Below are 17,965 nucleotides of genomic sequence, written 5' to 3'. Positions count from 1 at the left end.
AAGTGAACAGTCAGATCTTGAAGGTGATGTGTTGGAAGCAGGAGAAATGGGTAAGCATCACTTTGACAAGTGACAACTTGTGATGGCTAGACGGCGGTGTCAGAGCATCTCCAAACCGACGTGTCTTTTTGGGGTGTTTCTGGTATGTACCTACAAGAAGTGGTCCAAGAAAGGACAACTGGTGAACCAGTGACAGGGTCATGGGCATTCAAGGCTCATTGATGTGCATGAGGAGAGAAGGCCAGCACGTCTGGTTTATTTAAAAAAATAATAATAAATAAATAAATAAAAACTGCTGTAAAAAAATCTACCAATGGTGAAGACAGAAAGGTGTCAGAACTCTCAGTGCCCCACAGCTTACAGCGTAGCTGCAGACAGCACAGTGTCCATGTTGACCCCATTCATCACTGAAAGCCCCAAGACACCAACATGAGCATCAGAACTCTACTATTGAGTGATGATGAATGGTGACCTGGTCTGATGAATCACATTTTCTTTTAGATCTTGTGGACGGCCGGTGTGTCGTTGATCTAGGGAAGAGATGGCAGCAGGACGCACTATGTGAAGACGACAACCAGGAGGAGGCAGTGTGATGCTCTGAGCAATATTCTGCTGAGAAAACCTGGGTCCTGGCATACATGTGGTTGTTACTTTGGCACATACCACCTATCTAAAGACCGTCACCGACCACAGAAAACCCTTCATGGCAATGGTATTCCCTATCAGCGTCCACTTTCAACAAGATAATGCACAGTGTCAAACTGCAAAAATTGTTCATGAATGGTTTATGGAACACGACGAAAAGTTTAAGATGTTGACTTGGCCTCCAAATTACCCTGATCTCAATCTGACTGACCATCTGTGGGATGTGCTGGAAGAACAAGTTCGATCCATCAAGGCCACATCAATTTACAGGGCTTAAAGGATCTGCTGCTAACGCCTTGGTGCTGGATACCACAAGACTCCTTCAGGCGTCTTGCACAGTCCATTTCTCGATGGGTCAGAGCTGCTTTGATGGTACAAGGGGGTGTGGTGTGTCCTCTACTTCAAGGAATATAAACTGTTGTAAAGGCTAAATAAGGCCTTTAAAAGTTAAACTTTAACCTAAGCCGGGGTACTTGTTTAGATATTTGAAAGAGAAATTTAGCATTGTGAGCAGCAATATTTCCTCAACCAAATTTTTTTTTCAGAATATTAAGATTGAATGTGAACACTTGTTCTAAAAATGTAAACACCCAGCAGTGAATGGTAATTATGCTCAATGTTGTTATACTCTCAGAATCTACTGGAAAGTGAATTACACAAAATACAGAAATGCTGCAATTCACATTGAACAGTTAACACAAATGGCAGCTTAAAGCTAGGCATTACCTGATGTAAAAATACACTTACCTAACCCTTCGAACATTGCAGGCACTGAATTTTCCAGTACGTTGATTGAGCATCACAGAGAATTCCACCTCATCACCAGCTTGCAGTTCTATTCCATCCTGAACCTCTTTGACATGGAAAAAAAGCTTCTTTCCATCGCCAACTTCATAGTTTATGAAGCCAAACTATGTTAAAAAAAAAAAAAAAAAAGTACATTTATATACATATATTAATGTGTGTATATATTATATACACATACATATATACACACGCATGAATTTTACTTTGCCTCTTTAACTAGTATACTCTATGTCATAGCACTATATTAGCATATGAAGGCATTTTTAACCAAGATCTTGGTACCAGTGATGAATGCCGCACACAAAGCATAAGCACTAGTCAGATCCCAAATGTCAGGTTGAGATGCCTTTAACAATTTCAAAACAATACCTTTGTGGAAAATATTCTGCAGAAATATTGTTGCATTTTTAATTATCTAAAAAGACATGTCCAAATGGATTACTTTTTCAATTTCTGTAACAAGGTAGTGTTTGAAAATATGACAGATGCAGACAGATGTCAGGCTCACACTATCACATTACATTATTTTTGATAAGTTTTGTTAATGCCAACACAATCACCAAAACAGAACCAAAAGTACTGTGCATGTTGTCACTGATGTTTTCTAAAAATGGACAGTTCAGTGACATATCAATGCATAGTCAAGACTGGCACAAAATCTTGTCAAAGGTCAGCTCATACTACAACCAGCGAGAGCAGTACTGACAAATAGCTAACAAGGTAGAAATAGGAAATGAGACAAAGCAGAAATTAACTTCAAAAAGACATTAAGGAAAGTCTCTCCATGACCATGTGAGGACTTAAAAAAATTGAGAAGATGGTGAAACTTTGGCAAGATGCTGTCCATGTCTCTACAACTATTCATCTCTATAATTCGGTCTAATTTTTTTTTCTCTAAAGAATACCACTAACCATTTGTACTGTAAAATGCTCTTCCAGCTTCATTTTGGCATAGTTGCATTGACAGAAACAGTAATTGAAGATGAAGATGTTGATATGGACTGTGTGTTTTTTGAAATTTGTAGCACACCATTATGACAAAAGCAAATCAAAAATGCTGTGTAATGTAAGTAGTTCAATGATTCTGGGATGTTGAAATGCATACAGTGTGAGCAAGGCACAGATAAATAATTGTTATCACTGTGTTGTATGCAGCTTGAAGAAGCAACATTTTGACTAAAAAAGCTGGAGGGAAAAAATATCAGCTGTGCTCCATTTATTTGTATTTTTTTTTTGCAAAAACAGACTTGCACAACAGATTATACAGTATGAAACTTTCATTGTAAATATTTCCAAAGAAACTTGACATTTTTAGATACCAGTGTAAATGTAGAGCTTAATATTAAAAAACTGCCTCACCAGGTCTTTAACACACTCTACAGTGGCTTTACGGAGAGGAACGATGTTACAAGCCATTTTCTGCCCAGTCTGTGTCACTGTACATAACTGAAACTTGACAGTCTCTCCCTTCTGTAAGCAGTCTGATTTATTAGACATTCCTACAATTCCAAAGGGATAACTCTGACCTTTCATATTTCCTGCAGAAATAAGGGAAAAAGAGAAAGTAATTTAAAAATCAAACATCTAATATTACACTGAACGTAACTTTTGAATTATATATGTTATAGTGTTTTTAAGGGTTCTATAAATGTGTATATACAGGTTGAGTGATTTACAGTATTTTACAAATTTAATGTTGCATTCACATGTGAACAGATATATGGGGGGAAAAAAAGTAGGAAATGTCTCATATATACTTGCTGCTATAAGTTGAACAATTCAGAGAAAACAACACTGACCTTTCACCTTAATCAATAAAGTAAAAAAATGTAAAGTTTGAATGCTGCAGACACATATAAAAAGCTAACCACTTACCAGTCGCTACATTTTTGCAGTAAATCCTGTGGCTGGCTGGTGGTGTTACCGTTATAGTGAAAAAATCAGAGCCCCATGAAAATCAGATTGTAAATAACTCAGTTGACACCCTCTAATCAGTGTTTATTAATATGTTAAGTAAGGAGGGGAGAATTCTGATGCAAAATGAATAACGAGGTGCTTAACGAAGTGGATGAGTGTGAAAAGCAGTCAAACTCACAATACTTACTACAGGACAGAGACATGAAAGCACAAAGCTGTAAAGCAAAGATAGACATGCACATGCATTTATGTATTTACTCTACCAAGTTAGTTTAACAAATGTTTTGTACTGCGTACTGCTTATAATCAATCATCTCATAAATGAACAGAGCTAATCGCATATTTTTTTTTTTTTTTTTAAAGTGTTGCTGTCTCGCTTTAACGTTTACTTTTTTTTATTTAATGACAAGATGACTGTCGCCAGATCTGAAAACTGCGGCTTTCAAATGAAACCAAGGCATTCACGAAACATGGGGGCAATTCACTGGAGCTACTTTAAGAATTTTTTTCTATGCTGTGAACATGCTATCCAAGTCCTGCCTGCATTGATAGTTCTGAAAGCTGATGATAGCACAAAGGAATCTGCTTTTCACTAATTTTTCACTACAAAGTCCCATCAAGGAGTTTGCCACCAATCTATGAATGCCCAGTATAGGCAAAAGTCACCATCATATTCATTTTTGGGTGTTCAGTATGGACTTTGGATCATTTACAAAAGGATCCAAAACTCCAGTGGGGATGAAGATCTTTATGGTTTAGAAACTCAGTTTTTAAGTGAAAGCATGGTGTTGTGGACATAGCCTCAGTTGATCTTTGCTGTTTCAGAATCAAGAGTGATATTGCATTTCTCTGAATAATTTGTCCAGAAACTCATGTGAATGTACTGAAATGGGGAGGTGCAATGTCCGAAATTGGTAGCTCTCAATACTGTGAATGAATCAAAATACAGCATCAAGGACTACACTTTAAGACTAGAAATATAAGGTACGTAGCCACTGACCAACAATGATCACCATTTTAAACATCTGAAATAGTCTTAGGAAGGAGTGCATCATACTTTTAAATAAAACACGATTTAGAAAAAGTTTATATTTGAAGTTGTATGTAAATCAATGCCATTACTCACCCTCTTCGATGACTTCAATGAGACCCTGATATTCAGTCTGAGTAGGATCCACACTGCGTAAAGGTCGTACCACTTTGCCTAGACAAACAGGGATGCTTTCATCCTCTTCAACTCCATTTACTAAAGTGAGACAAACAGAACACCATTTAAAAACAAGCTTTTACACATAAAGAAAAAGGAATTAGGTACTATTACATGTATTATATACTTCTGCCTATTTAAGCAACCTCCTTACATTATTTAATTACTTCCATATCACCCAACTCATTTAAAAATAAAATCTGAAAATACGTTTTACTCCTGCAGTAATTCAATTTCACAATGTTATCGATTATAAAAAAAAAAATCCTGGAAAGCAAAAGCAAGGCTACGATACGTGATCTTCTCGGAAGTTCTCGGAAAACATTTAAAAGACTCGCAAGACAAAACAGACTTGCCACGGAGCGTCTCACGGGGACCGTAAACATGAGACTTGGTGCCAAAAGATTGTCCCAGGGCTGTCTCGCAGGGACGTGGGACATGAGATTCTTGCAAGACACGCCCTACTTACAAGAGCTCACCCATCAAAAAACACTCAGTCGTGTAAAAGCACGTAGTACACACAGATCATGTGCTCTCAGCACATATAAAGCATATAAGGACAATACGGAGAACAGAGACCCAAATGCGTTGGAGAGAAAAAAAAAGGTAGATAAGAAATTATGAAAGCAGTGGAATTCGAAAGGCTCAAGCAAACGATGGCGCGATACACATGCAGAGAAAGGTACAGAATATGAAAGCAGTAAAATTCTAAAGTATTGTAGCATCCCAGCCAGGTTGAAGCCTTTTTTGTTTTAAGAGACTGTTAGGTCCGATTGAGGGAGGGCGGAGTACAGCACGGAAGACTGATAGTGGGGTATTGATTGATGCGGTAAGGGGGAGCGTGTTGGAGAGGGTGCTAGAAAGTTGTGTTTGGGGTTAGGAAGTCGGCGATTGTTCAAGTAAAAAACTTTTGTGACACTATCATGTCAGTCACTTCAGTATCAAAGATAGAAAAAACCACATTACCACAAACAAAAGGTGATTAATCATCAGAACCAGATGTAATTGAAAAAAATAGCAGGACAAACTGAGGTCAGAAATAAAAGGCAAAGAGTAGACAAAAAAGTCTTTTCGCATCATTCAATGAGCAAAACATGGACTTACACAATAATGGACCATACGCTATGAGAATCTGTGGTCCCAGAACAGTTAAAGCAACGACAAGATAAATTTCAAAGAATACACAATTCGGTCAGGTGTATATTGATTATCATGGAGAAGCGATGCAAATTTTAACAGGCAAAAAGAAAGGTAATGTATATATTCCACGAATAATATTACACACCGAAGGAGATCGTGATATGCCATTCGTATTAAAATGTTTACAGTTTACCGTGAGAATAGCTTTTGTTATGACAATAAATCACAGGGACAAACATTAGAAAAAGTCGGATTATTTATTAGAGAAACAAACAATATTCACTCACGGGCAGTTATACGTTGCGTTGTCACAATGTGTCTCCAAAAAATATTGTTTTAATGAAGCTTTAAAGTAAAAGTGCAAATAATGAAATTGAAACAGTTCCAAAGAAAAAAAAAATATTTTTAATTATATATCTGATTAATCAAACACAGGGGTTGGCGAGTGAAACGAGCAGGGAGCAATGCCCCCTAGTATACTATAAAAATGGACAATATATTTGCATTTGTTCAACAAAAAAAACCTGAAAGCAAAAACTCTTTGTAAAATAAGCACAATCCTAGCAAAAAGGATATCCAAAAGAGTAAGTCATCACTGACTGATAAAAATTGATATCCATTTGGTTATTTTGCTAGTTGGTTATTTTGCCAAACACTAATTTTATAGATATGTGAAGAAATTCTAACTATGATAAGGGATGAGTGCCACTGTGAAGCACAAATCATTTATAATCAATGCTTTACCACATTTGTATTAAATATGTTAAAACAATTATTTAAAAATGTGAAATTTGTAATGTTCTGAGAGTTAATATGAAAAGTGCAATTGCTTTTTAACAGCTATTAAAGTGGTGATACTTGAGCTTGTTTTCCATCCTAGAAGTATTAAAAATCCAGTCCCACACCTTTATGATGTTCACAAAAAGAAGAAACACACTGCCAATCCTTTGGAAGCGTAACAAATTAATTGGTTCAGGCTTATAATGTTCATATTATACTAGTGGGCAAACAAGTGTTATGCAAGTAAAAAATAGGCATGTTTAAATTTTAAAACAATTTATAAGTTCAAAACCCACAAGTTTGGTCTTTTGACTATGCTGAGAACCATTGATTTAAATCAAATATGTGGCTGGTATGTCATGAACCATTTTCACATGCCAAGTATTAATTTGACCCACTGAGTTTTACAGTATATTCCCAAGTACAAATTAATCTGCATAAATGGCTGGATTGTTTTCTGAATACTTTCTTAGCACAGAAGAAGCTTAGAACGTTTCTCTACTAGCTACATTAAAGTGTATTGTTGGCTCACTCACAGATGGAAGTTTGTATGTTGAACTCAAAAAGGAACAGACCAGCTAGAAATACAGAACCTTTGAATAATAGGGCACGTACCACAATACCAGAGTACTTTAGGAAAGTAAAAAGGACGCAGGAAAAGGCTCTTAATATACAAGAAACAGTTTATATAAATAAAAATTCTTACCAGCTGCAACTTTCGTGACTTTCTCAGCACTGACTTTATTTCCTTTGCCTTTCGATAGTGTGTACTCCACAGTGTCCCCAAGTTCTAGATCATCCAGATCCCCACAGAGCTCACTGAATTCCAAAGGTTTGTGAGAGATAGAGAGAAAGACAGAGGTTGGGAGCGTGCACTGATACAACATGCTGCTGCACCTACCACACGATGAATCACCTTAGGATCCCAAATTAGGATCTGAGCCCAGACGTGCAACAGGTAATACTGCAGCACCAAAGGTTTAAAACATGTTGAATTTAGCTCAATAAACTTATCTCTATTTAATCCAGACAGTCTTAAAAATAATCTAAATGTTGTTGCACATCTCCCAAGTTAAAAAGGCACTCCTCACCAACAGACATCTGTGCCCTTAAAAATATCTACTGTTCATTTACGTATTGACACAATAGAGAAGTAATGGAACCATTTTGAGGCATTCAATTAATATATACAAGGAGGAAAACAAGATCAAAGAATCTTTTTTATATATATATATATATATATATATATATATATATATATATATATATAAATAAAAATGTACACATTCCCCCCTTTATGATAAGCAAAACCACTTGCTGCCTCACCTGTAATGGAAGAAGATCTCCTGATCGTGATTGGCTGTTTCTATGAAGCCAAAGTTGTCCTTCAGTGTGGCTACATATCCTATTAAACGTTTAGAGTTCATACTGCGGTTCAGTGTTTTTATGGACACTGCACTTTGCAGGCCAGTTCGTTTTACTTCACAAATGCTAAACTCAACCTGGAAGACAGAAGTAAGAGTTGCATTAAGATTTTTTCTAGCTAAAATAATGGAAGGGACTGCCAATAAATTTATAAATGTTTTAACAATCAATTTTTTCGGATCTCTCAACATTGTCTGCCGGAGTAAACACGAATATAATCATGTACACTTAAAATGTTGCAAAAGGTAGCGTTGAGAAAATGCACTATACAGAATGATGTTATTTTTCAAATCAAACGGACAACCACAAAGGAACTCGAAAAACCTAGATTTCAAAAGGCTTTTAAGATGAAGGTTACTGCACCCTGTGCAGGACATAGTTGTAAATTAGTAAGACTTTATAAATGTTTTGTTTAACTTTCAAGCTGTTCAGTTTGAACATACACAAACTGTACATAAAATGTTCCAAGATGATACCTTGTCGCCAACTTGTGGAAAAACAGATCCTTCCAAATCCTTGATATGGTAGGGTACAGTAAGCTTCACGCCACAGTCTTCATAAGAAATAACGCCTTCTTCAGAATCCTAAAATAAATAAATCCAATTACCAAATAAGCTAATATACCATAATATGTATTTGTGCATAATTCTAACTGCTCAATGTTCCAAATTCCCTCCACATACCAGGAATCAACATTTTTTTTTATACTGGATAGCTTTTTTTGGCAACATGGTAAATATGGCAGTAGTCTTAGGAATTCTCGTTTTTCTACCATAACCCACTGATTAGCTAACACCTTATAACACCTGAAATCATTCTGCAAGTGTTTACTATGTCAAAAACATCTCTCTGCATACTTTTCACATGATATAAAGAGTTTCAATGAAACTGATGCCAGCAGAAAAAAAGCTAATTTCTAAAGCAGGGTTTTGTTATGATAATTAATCTTAATTGCCATCTACTTCTTTTAAAATACAATATCAATGGTATGTAAATTACTAAAATTAAAACTCGCACAAAAACAATTTCAAGTGTCAGAAAGCGGAGAATCAATGTATTATTACCTTCTATTAATATTTTCAAAGTACTTTGATTAGAGACTATACCGTGTCATCTGTAAGATATTAAAGAGCTGTAATTTTAACTTTTAAAAGGTTCAAACCAAATGTGAAGACTATATGCACCCCAATCAAACTTCTAGTCTTCCAACTCTTAGATTAAGAAAAGCAGTATTTGACATGATTTATAATTCTGCATGCATTATAAACATGTCTGTTGTGAGTTAGAAACTTTAACAATAGTCCAACACTGATCTGCATGCCTTATTTTCTCTCTGTGAAGTTCACATGCTGTTAACCAATCCAGGTGATTGACAAAAGCAACAGCTACTTTCTCATTTTAGCATTACTACATTTCCTTAATTAAAATAAATTTACAAATCTGCTCACTTTAATTCTGTAGACCCTCATTCTGGCATTTACAATAAGCAGGTGTGCACATAACTGGTACGCATGTGTGACAAAAATTGTAAATGCATAGCGTCATCTGTGTCCCTATGGCGCCTGTGCGTACCTGACGGTCAGAGACGGCATCGACACCTCATGTTGCTAAAATATGTTTTTTTTTTTTGGTTTGGATTATCTTGTGTTGCCATTATGTCTAAAAAACAACAGACATTAAGCAGCTACTTTGGCGTTTCACCACCTGCAAAGAAACAACAAGCCAAGCCAGAGGAGAAAAAAAAAACAAAAAAAAAAACCTTTTTTCTGAAAAGTGGCTCCAAGATGTGCCGTGGCTTGATGCTAATGATAAGCGCACTGAAATGTGATGTAAGTTGTGCTGCTCGCATCCACGTATCGCAGACCAAACAAGTGCCTTTTACACAGGCTCAAAGAATTACAGTCATCCCTTATTTGACAAACATGAAAAGAGCAAAGAGCACATGAATGTAGTACAAGCTATTCCTAATAAGCTAGTCAGTAAGAAATTTCCACTCGCCCTCTAGCTAGATGGCGAACAATGATAAATGAAGAACAACGGCAAGCTCTGTAATATTTTTCTCCTTGCCTTTCATAATGCTAAAAACACGCTCGTCCCCTATCTTCTTATGCCGAGGATGTTCCTTTACTGGAGCGGCTAGGAGTAAATGTCGGAACTGCGTATCATTCACATGAGGCGGCCACACGGATAATGCAGACCATCACGCACACTATCAGCGCGGAGTTGAAAGCAATGTTGGAGACTGCTGAATTTTGGGGGCTGATTTTTGATGGATCGAAGACATCATTAAAACCGAGCATGACATCATTTTCGTTGTGTCTGTGTCCAACATCGGGCAGTTTACCACAGAGTTCCTTGGCCTAATCGAACTGGGTGCTGACTGATCCACGCAGGCTGAAAAAGACGGACTCAAACTTTTAAATCAGCTGATCGCAATGTTCTGTATTGTGAGACCTTTAATCACTCCATGGTCAAGCTGCTGCAGTTTTATTTACAAAAAGGTGGAGCAAAAAATATGGCTATGCTTAAGAAGCTGTGTCAAGAGAACGGGATCTCCTTTGTGAAATTGGGTAAATTTCATAATATCAGATGGTCTGCATGGAGGCAAGACACACTGCTAAAAATATCAAGATTATTGCCATCCATTAAAATGCAACTGGCCACGAGTGATAACAGTGACTTGCAGTATATCTGCACAGACCAATTTCAGTGTTTTCTGGGCAACGTGCTTGACATTGGCAAGATTTTGAAGACCACATCCATTGTGTTTCAGAAGGAAAAGCTGAGCATTGGAGAATGTAAGGATGAACTCATGGTGGCCATAGGACAGTTTACACTTTTGCTTAAGGCTACTAACAGAGCATATACCGTTTCTAATGCTGACAGGGACAAGATAAACTTACTCAGGGGGTTAATTGAGGAGCTTGGAATCAGATATGACTCACTGAAGTCATGTGATCATTTCTTAGTATTTGATCCTTCGTTTTGGCAACACAAAAGTTTGTACAATTCTTCAGAATTATGAAGCCACACTGAGTCTTGATAAAGACAACTGTCACAGAATGGATGCAGTTAAAGCAAACAGGGAAACGCTTGGCAGCATCCTCTGTGTATGACTTGGTCCAGATAATAAATACAAGCAATCCAGATCTTTACTCCAACATTGTCAACTTGGTTAAACTTACTGCCTTTGAGCAGTGCAGCCTGTGAGAGGGGATTCTCAAATCTTAACATAATAAAAAACAAGCAGAGATCTCGTCTGTCACATACTCGTCTCATGGCCCTAATGCACATCCACCAGTCAAATAAGACCACAGAGACATTTGACCCAAAAACCAGCGGTTGACCTGTGGATGGAGACAGCTAAGCGGAGTATTAACCAAGGAGAGGGAGATGCATCTGCAGCATCATCATCTACCATGCAGGAAGCTGAAGTAGAGGACTACGAGGTAGACAGCGAAGAAGACAGTGAGGAAGGTTGCACTTATTAAAACCTTACTCTGTACAGAGTGATCAGGTATTTCTGATTCTTATCTCTATTTAAGCTGCTGCTATATTTTTATTTTATTATTATTGTTGTATCTATTTTTTACCTTAATTCTTTAACTTAGTGTTAAATCTGTTATAGAAATTGTTTTATTTCAATTTTTTCAGTTTCTTTGGCAAAACTGTTTATGGTCATGCCAATAAAGCTCTTTGAATTGAATTGCGTACCAAACTCCATCTGATGGTACTCATTTGAGTAACTCACTGAAAAAGTTATGTGCACCCCTGATTATATATAAGTATGCACAATACCCCATCGTAATTGGCAGTATCCTGTTAGAGCCTCCTCCTTTGGATGATACTTAAGTCTAACTCTAGTACAGTCAAATATAAATTTAGCTACATAAAATGCTATCCATTTGGATAAGAATTTCTTAAAAAAAACTTGTCACATCATACACATATCTGCAACAAGAAAGCCATGCAATCCCACTCTTCTGACAAAATATTATCTTTTTGTTTTTGAATAAACAGTAAACTACAGAAGACAAAACAAAATCCTGTGCACATAATCAACAGGTATAAAAAATAAATTGAATCTAAAAAGAAAACCGAATGACTGAAAAAAACCCACTTATTTTTTTTTAATCATGTAATGAATCGTACTCAACATAATGCATATGCATTTCCCTAACTCTGATGCTCAACTGCAAGTCTTCATTTACTTACAGTATTGGCTTTTACTGTTTTAATCTCCTTGAATACAGTTAATTTTGTCCAAGAGCAAAAGCAAAAACAAATTAAATCATAGTCTGGGAATCTGATCTTGTCTTAGAGTTAAGATATGTTACATTAAAAAAAATAAAGATTTTAGATATCTGACTAAGCCCAAACATGGCAGATATCAGAACTTGTACTTTACGAAAAAAAAAAAAAAAAAAAAAAAGAAAAAAGAAAAATGGCCAGCATTATATGAGTAGCTTCACCATCTTGCAAGACCATTATTAGTAAAAAAACAAAAACAGTATTTGCCATACCTTTTCTTTCTTCTAATCACATATGGTACAGCCAGAGAGCAAAAAAGGAGTAGAATAGAGAATAGAAATAATTTTAGGATAGTGTAAGAGAGACTGATAGGCACTAAGATTAAGATTTAGACAAAGGAGCTAAGCTAGAAAAGAAAATAAGAGAAACAAACCTTTTCCTTGATTTTGGATGGACTGCTTGATTTAAGTGAGGTCCCAACTGCTTCTTTGTCCACAATGCCCACATAGCGTTGCTCAGATTGTGTGTGGAAAGACACTGTGCCTTTAGGAAGTTTCTTAATACGAACCGCATGGTTTCTCTGTGCAGACAGCATGTCCTGTATGATAAAAAGAAAGTTGTTTTTCTTGTACACTAACTTGCAGGGAACAAGTAAATGTGGATTATGACTTCAGTTTAAAAAGTGGATAATCTCAAAGAATAAATTGTTCAACAGGAATGCTTCCTCCAAGATGTTTGATTCATTTCAACTGAATTTATTTGCTATATTCTAGCTTGCCAGGTTTGTATTTGCAACACATCAATTGAAAGATGCAACATTCTGCTAATTTTTTTTAAAGTTCTTTCAAAAACACCTACATGCAAGTTATGATCCAAAATAGATGAATTGTATCATGAGTTTGTTGAAAAAATTGCCATTACTTACAGGAACCACAGTGAACTCTACTTCATCAGAAATGTGCAGCTGGTTCTCCTCAAGAATCTCGCTGAAATGAAAGAACATCCTGGCATCCCGGTCAACACATTTGATGAAACCAAAGCCATCCCTCATAGCAGCAATAACACCCTAAAATAAATTTAAAAAAAAACAAAAAAAAACCAGCTAAAAACAAAATTTGAAATATAGGGATTAAGGAGCAACTTCAAGCACTATTCTAAAACACTGTTAGAAAATCAGAAAAAGTTAAAGAACAGGCCATTCAGCCCAAGCCCTAATTTCTCCTAAGTAGAGTTATGAAGGTCCTTGAAGTTCTATTCTCTATCTACTCACTACTTGATAATATATTCAACTACTTGATACAGTGGGGCAAAAAAGTATTTAGTCAGCCACCAATTGTGCAAGTTCTCCCACTTAAAAAGATGAGAGGCCTGTAATTTTCATCATAGGTATACCTCAACTATGAGAGACAAAATGAGAAAAAAATCCAGAAAATCACATTGTTTGATTTTAAAGAATTTATTTGCAAATTATGGTGGAAAATAAGTATTTGGTCACCTACAAAACAAGCAAGATTTCTGGCTCTCACAGACCTGTAACTTCTTCTGTAAGAGGCCCCTCTGTCCTCCACTCATTACCTGTATTAATGGCACCTGTTTGAACTCGTTATCAATATAAAAGACACCTGTCCACAACCTCAAACAGTCACACTCCAAACTCCACTATGGCCAAGACCAAAGAGCTGTCAAAGGACACCAGAAACAAAATTGTAGACCTGCACCAGGCTGGAAAGACTGAATCTGCAATAGGTAAGCAGCTTGGTGTGAAGAAATCAACTGTGGGAGCAATTATTAGAAAATGGAAGACATACAAGACCACTGATAATCTCCCTCGATCTGGGGCTCCACGCAAGATCTCACCCCGTGGGGTCAAAATGATCACAAGAACGGTGAGCAAAAATCCCAGAACCACACGGGGGGACCTAGTGAATGACCTGAAGAGAGCTGGGATCAAAATAACAAAGGCTACCATCAGTAACACACTACGCCACCAGGGACTCAAATCCTGCAGTGCCAGACATGTCCCCCTGCTTAAGCCAGTACATGTGCAGGCCCGTCTGAAGTTTGCTAGAGAGCATTTGGATGATCCAGAAGAGGACTGGGAGAATGTCATATGGTCAGATGAAACCAAAATAGAACTTTTTGGTAAAAACTCTACTCGTCGTTTTGGAGGAGAAAGAATGCTGAGTTGCATCCAAAGAACACCTACTGTAAAGCATGGGGGTGGAAACATCATGCTTTGGGGCTGTTTTTCTGCAAAGGGACCAGGACGACTGATCCGTGTAAAGGAAAGAATGAATGGGGCCATGTATCGTCAGATTTTGAGTGAAAACCTCCTTCCATCAGCTAGCAGGGGTACTCAATCACGGTCCTGGAGGTCCGCAGTGGCTGCAGGTTTTTGTTCTAACCCGGTTGCTTAATTAGAAAGCAATTCTTGCCAATAATTTAATTCCATGGCTCGTTAGGGCTTTTACTCTGCTATGTCAGGTCATTCTCATATCCTGGATTTTCTTCCTCTTTCTAAGGATATCATCCGAATGATCTGAACGCTAAAATGGATAAGTGATTCTTAGTCCTTCACTTTTTTTCTCTTCACTTTCCTTCCAAATATTTAATTAAACCAATTAGTGCACGATAAATACAGAGGTGTAAATGGTAACAAGCTAAATGGAGAAATGCTGGTCTCTTTTGTCATTTGCATGTTACAGCTAATAAGGAGCAATTAAAAACCAAGACTACAGCTGTTTAAGACTAAAATAAGCAAAAACGGTTCAAAATCTTAATGAGCGAGACAACTAAAGTGAAGCAGAAGTGTTACTTGAACAGTAAGTGCTTCTTATTAAGCAATTGGGTTGGAGCAAAAACCTGCAGCCACTGCGGACCTCCAGGACCGTGATTGAGTACCCCTGAGCTAGAGCATTGAAGATGAAACGTGGCTGGGTCTTTCAGCATGACAATGATCCCAAACACACCACCCGGGTAACGAAGGAGTGGCTTCGTAAGAAGCATTTCAAGGTCCTGGAGTGGCCTAGCCAGTCTCCAGATCTCAACACCATAGAAAATCTTTGGAGGGAGTTGAAAGTCCGTGTTGCCCAGCGACAGCCCCAAAACATCACTGCTCTAGAGGAGATCTGCATGGAGGAATGGGACAAAATACCAGCAACAGTGTATGAAAACCTGGTGAAGACTTACAGAAAACGTTTGACCTCTGTCATTGCCAACAAAGGGTATATAACAAAGTATTGAGATGAACTTTTGTTATTGACCAAATACTTTTTTTCCACCATAATTTGCAAATAAATTCTTCAAAAATCAGACAATGTGATTTTCTGGATATTTTTTTTCTCATTTTGTCTCTCATAGTTGAGGTATACCTATGATGAAAGTTACCGGCCTCTCTCATCTTTTTAAGTGGGAGAACTTGCACAATTGGTGGCTGACTAAATACTTTTTTGCCCCACTGTATATACTCAAATATATGGTGTTCTTTGTGAAGAAAAAGTTTCTTAAAGATTTTTTTTTTTTAATTTTATTTATTAATTTTATTGTAATCATTCCACACAAATAGATCAATTTATACAAAAAAGAACTGAAGACAAATCAAACCCCACCCTTGAGAAGTAGAGCATGGCCAAAGGAGAATTGCTTAGGGCTTTTTAATAGGGCAAAAATAAACAAAAGAAAGGAAATATATATATAGGTAAATAAAAAATGAAGGGAAAGAAATGCAGAAATAATTATTACTTCTTATTCTAAAATATTATTAATTAGATCCTGCCAGGTTTTGAAAAAATTGTGTACAGATCCTCTGAGAATTTGATTTTTTCCAATTTCAAATACAGTAATCCCTCCTTCATTGCGGGGGTTGCGTTCCAGAGCCACCCGCGAAATAAGAAAATCCGCGAAGTAGAAACCATATGTTTATATGGTTATTTTTATATTGTCATGCTTGGGTCACAGATTTGCGCAGAAACACAGGAGGTTGTAGAGAGACAGGAACGTTATTCAAACACTGCAAACAAACATTTGTCTCTTTTTCAAAAGTTTAAACTGTGCTCCATGACAAGACAGAGATGACAGTTCAGTCTCACAATTAAAAGAATGCAAACATATCTTCCTCTTCAAAGGAGCAAACAAATAAATAGGGCTGTTTGGCTTTTAAGTATGCGAAGCACCGCGGCACAAAGCTGTTGAAGGCGGCAGCTCACACCCCCTCCGTCAGGAGCAGAGAGAGAGAGAGAGAGAGAGAGAGAGAGACAGATAAAAAAAATCAATACGTGCCCTTCGTGCTTTTAAGTATGCGAAGCACCGTTCAGCATGTCGTTTCAGGAAGCAGCTGCACAAAAGATAGCAACGTGAAGATAATCTTTCAGCATTTTTAGACGAGCGTCCCTATCGTCTAGGTGTGCGAACAGCCCCCCTGCTCAATCCCACTACGTCAGGATCAGAGAAAGTCAGTGCAAGAGACAGAGAAAAGTAAGCTGGGTAGCTTCTCAGCCATCTGCCAATAGCGTCCCTTGTATGAAATCAACTGGGCAAACCAACTGAGGAAGCATGTACCAGAAATTAAAAGACCCATTATCCTCAGAAACCCGCAAAGCAGCGAAAAATCCACGATATATATTTAAATATGCTTACATATAAAATCCGCGATGGAGTGAAGCCGCGAAAGGCGAAGCGCGATATAGCGAGGGATTACTGTAATATAAAACATCGGTTTCCCACTGATTTATCAGAGGAGAGTTAGTATTCTTCCAATTTAACAAAATAAGTCTGCGTGCCAAAAGTATAGTGAATGCAATCACCGTTTCCTTGTCCTTCTCCACTTCAACTCCGTCTGGAATAACACCGAACACAGCTGTTAATGGGTTAGGAGGGATTGTGACACTAAGGCTGTCTGAAAGGCACTTAAAAATTTTGGTCTAAAATGATGTTAATTTGGTGCAGGCCCAAAACATGTGACCTAGTGAGGCAGGAGCTTGGTTGCAGCGTTCACAGGTTGGATCTTGCCCTGGAAACATTTGACAGTTTTAAGCGAGATAGATGAGCTTGATATATAATTTTTAGTTGAATAATTCTATGCTTTGCACATATGGAGCTCGAGTGAATTCTCTGCAATGCTACCTTCCACTCCTTTTCTGATATATTAATTAAGAGATCTTTTTCCCAATGTCCTCTTGGATCTTTGAAAGGAAGGGATTCTAAAGATTTTATATAATGAGGAAATGGTGTCTAATTCCTCGAAATTGAGCAGTATTTTTTCCAGCATGGTGGAGGGTATGAGATGAGGAAAATCGGGCAGTTTCTGTTTAACAAAGTTTCTAATTTGAAGATAGTGAAAGAAATGTGTAGCTGGGAGGTTGAATTTGGAACGTAATTGTTCAAAGGGTGCAAAGATATTGTCTATATAAAGATCTCTGAGCAATTTAATCACAAATCTTTTCCAGGTATTAAAAACTGGATATGTTTGCGAGGGTTGAAAGAGGTGGTTCTCTTGCAGAGGTGCTACAGATAAAAGATTTTCCATCTTAAAATGCTTTCTAAGTTGGTTCCATATTCTGAGTGAGTAAAGCACAATTGGGTTATTAGTATATTTGCGATAACTTGCATTTATTGGAGCGCAGAGCAGAAGAGTATAACGAAGTACTACAGGCTTTGAATTCTATTGTGGGCCAAGCCTGTGACGAAGTACTACAGGCTTTGAATTCTATTGTGGGCCAAGCCTGTGTATGTACATTTTTTTGTGTCCAGGTTTTTATGGCTTGTATGTTTGCTGCCCAGTAATAAAACTGGAAA

At 37.3% G+C, this 17,965-nt stretch overlaps 1 protein-coding gene across 4 annotated transcripts in view; it reads right to left on the bottom strand.

The window, feature by feature from the left end:
• Positions 1-17,965, bottom strand: part of csde1 (cold shock domain containing E1, RNA-binding) — an 83,496-nt gene that overhangs the window by 11,311 nt on the left and 54,220 nt on the right. For all 4 annotated transcript variants that reach the window (XM_051924411.1, XM_028796434.2, XM_028796436.2 and 1 more), the window contains 8 exons: positions 13,098-13,238; positions 12,606-12,770; positions 8,398-8,505; positions 7,823-7,998; positions 7,203-7,315; positions 4,496-4,615; positions 2,812-2,990; positions 1,393-1,556 (listed from right to left, as the gene is read on the bottom strand). In XM_051924411.1, coding sequence (XP_051780371.1) covers positions 1,393-1,556; positions 2,812-2,990; positions 4,496-4,615; positions 7,203-7,315; positions 7,823-7,998; positions 8,398-8,505; positions 12,606-12,770; positions 13,098-13,238 — 1,166 coding nt within the window. The remainder of the gene's footprint in view (positions 1-1,392; positions 1,557-2,811; positions 2,991-4,495; positions 4,616-7,202; positions 7,316-7,822; positions 7,999-8,397; positions 8,506-12,605; positions 12,771-13,097; positions 13,239-17,965) is intronic.

The sequence above is a fragment of the Erpetoichthys calabaricus genome, chromosome 3 (genome assembly GCF_900747795.2).
Source record: "Erpetoichthys calabaricus chromosome 3, fErpCal1.3, whole genome shotgun sequence".
Taxonomy (NCBI): Eukaryota; Metazoa; Chordata; class Cladistia; order Polypteriformes; family Polypteridae; genus Erpetoichthys; species Erpetoichthys calabaricus.
The sequence above is the reverse complement of the archived record's forward strand: the minus strand, read 5'-3'. Positions and strand labels throughout refer to the sequence as shown.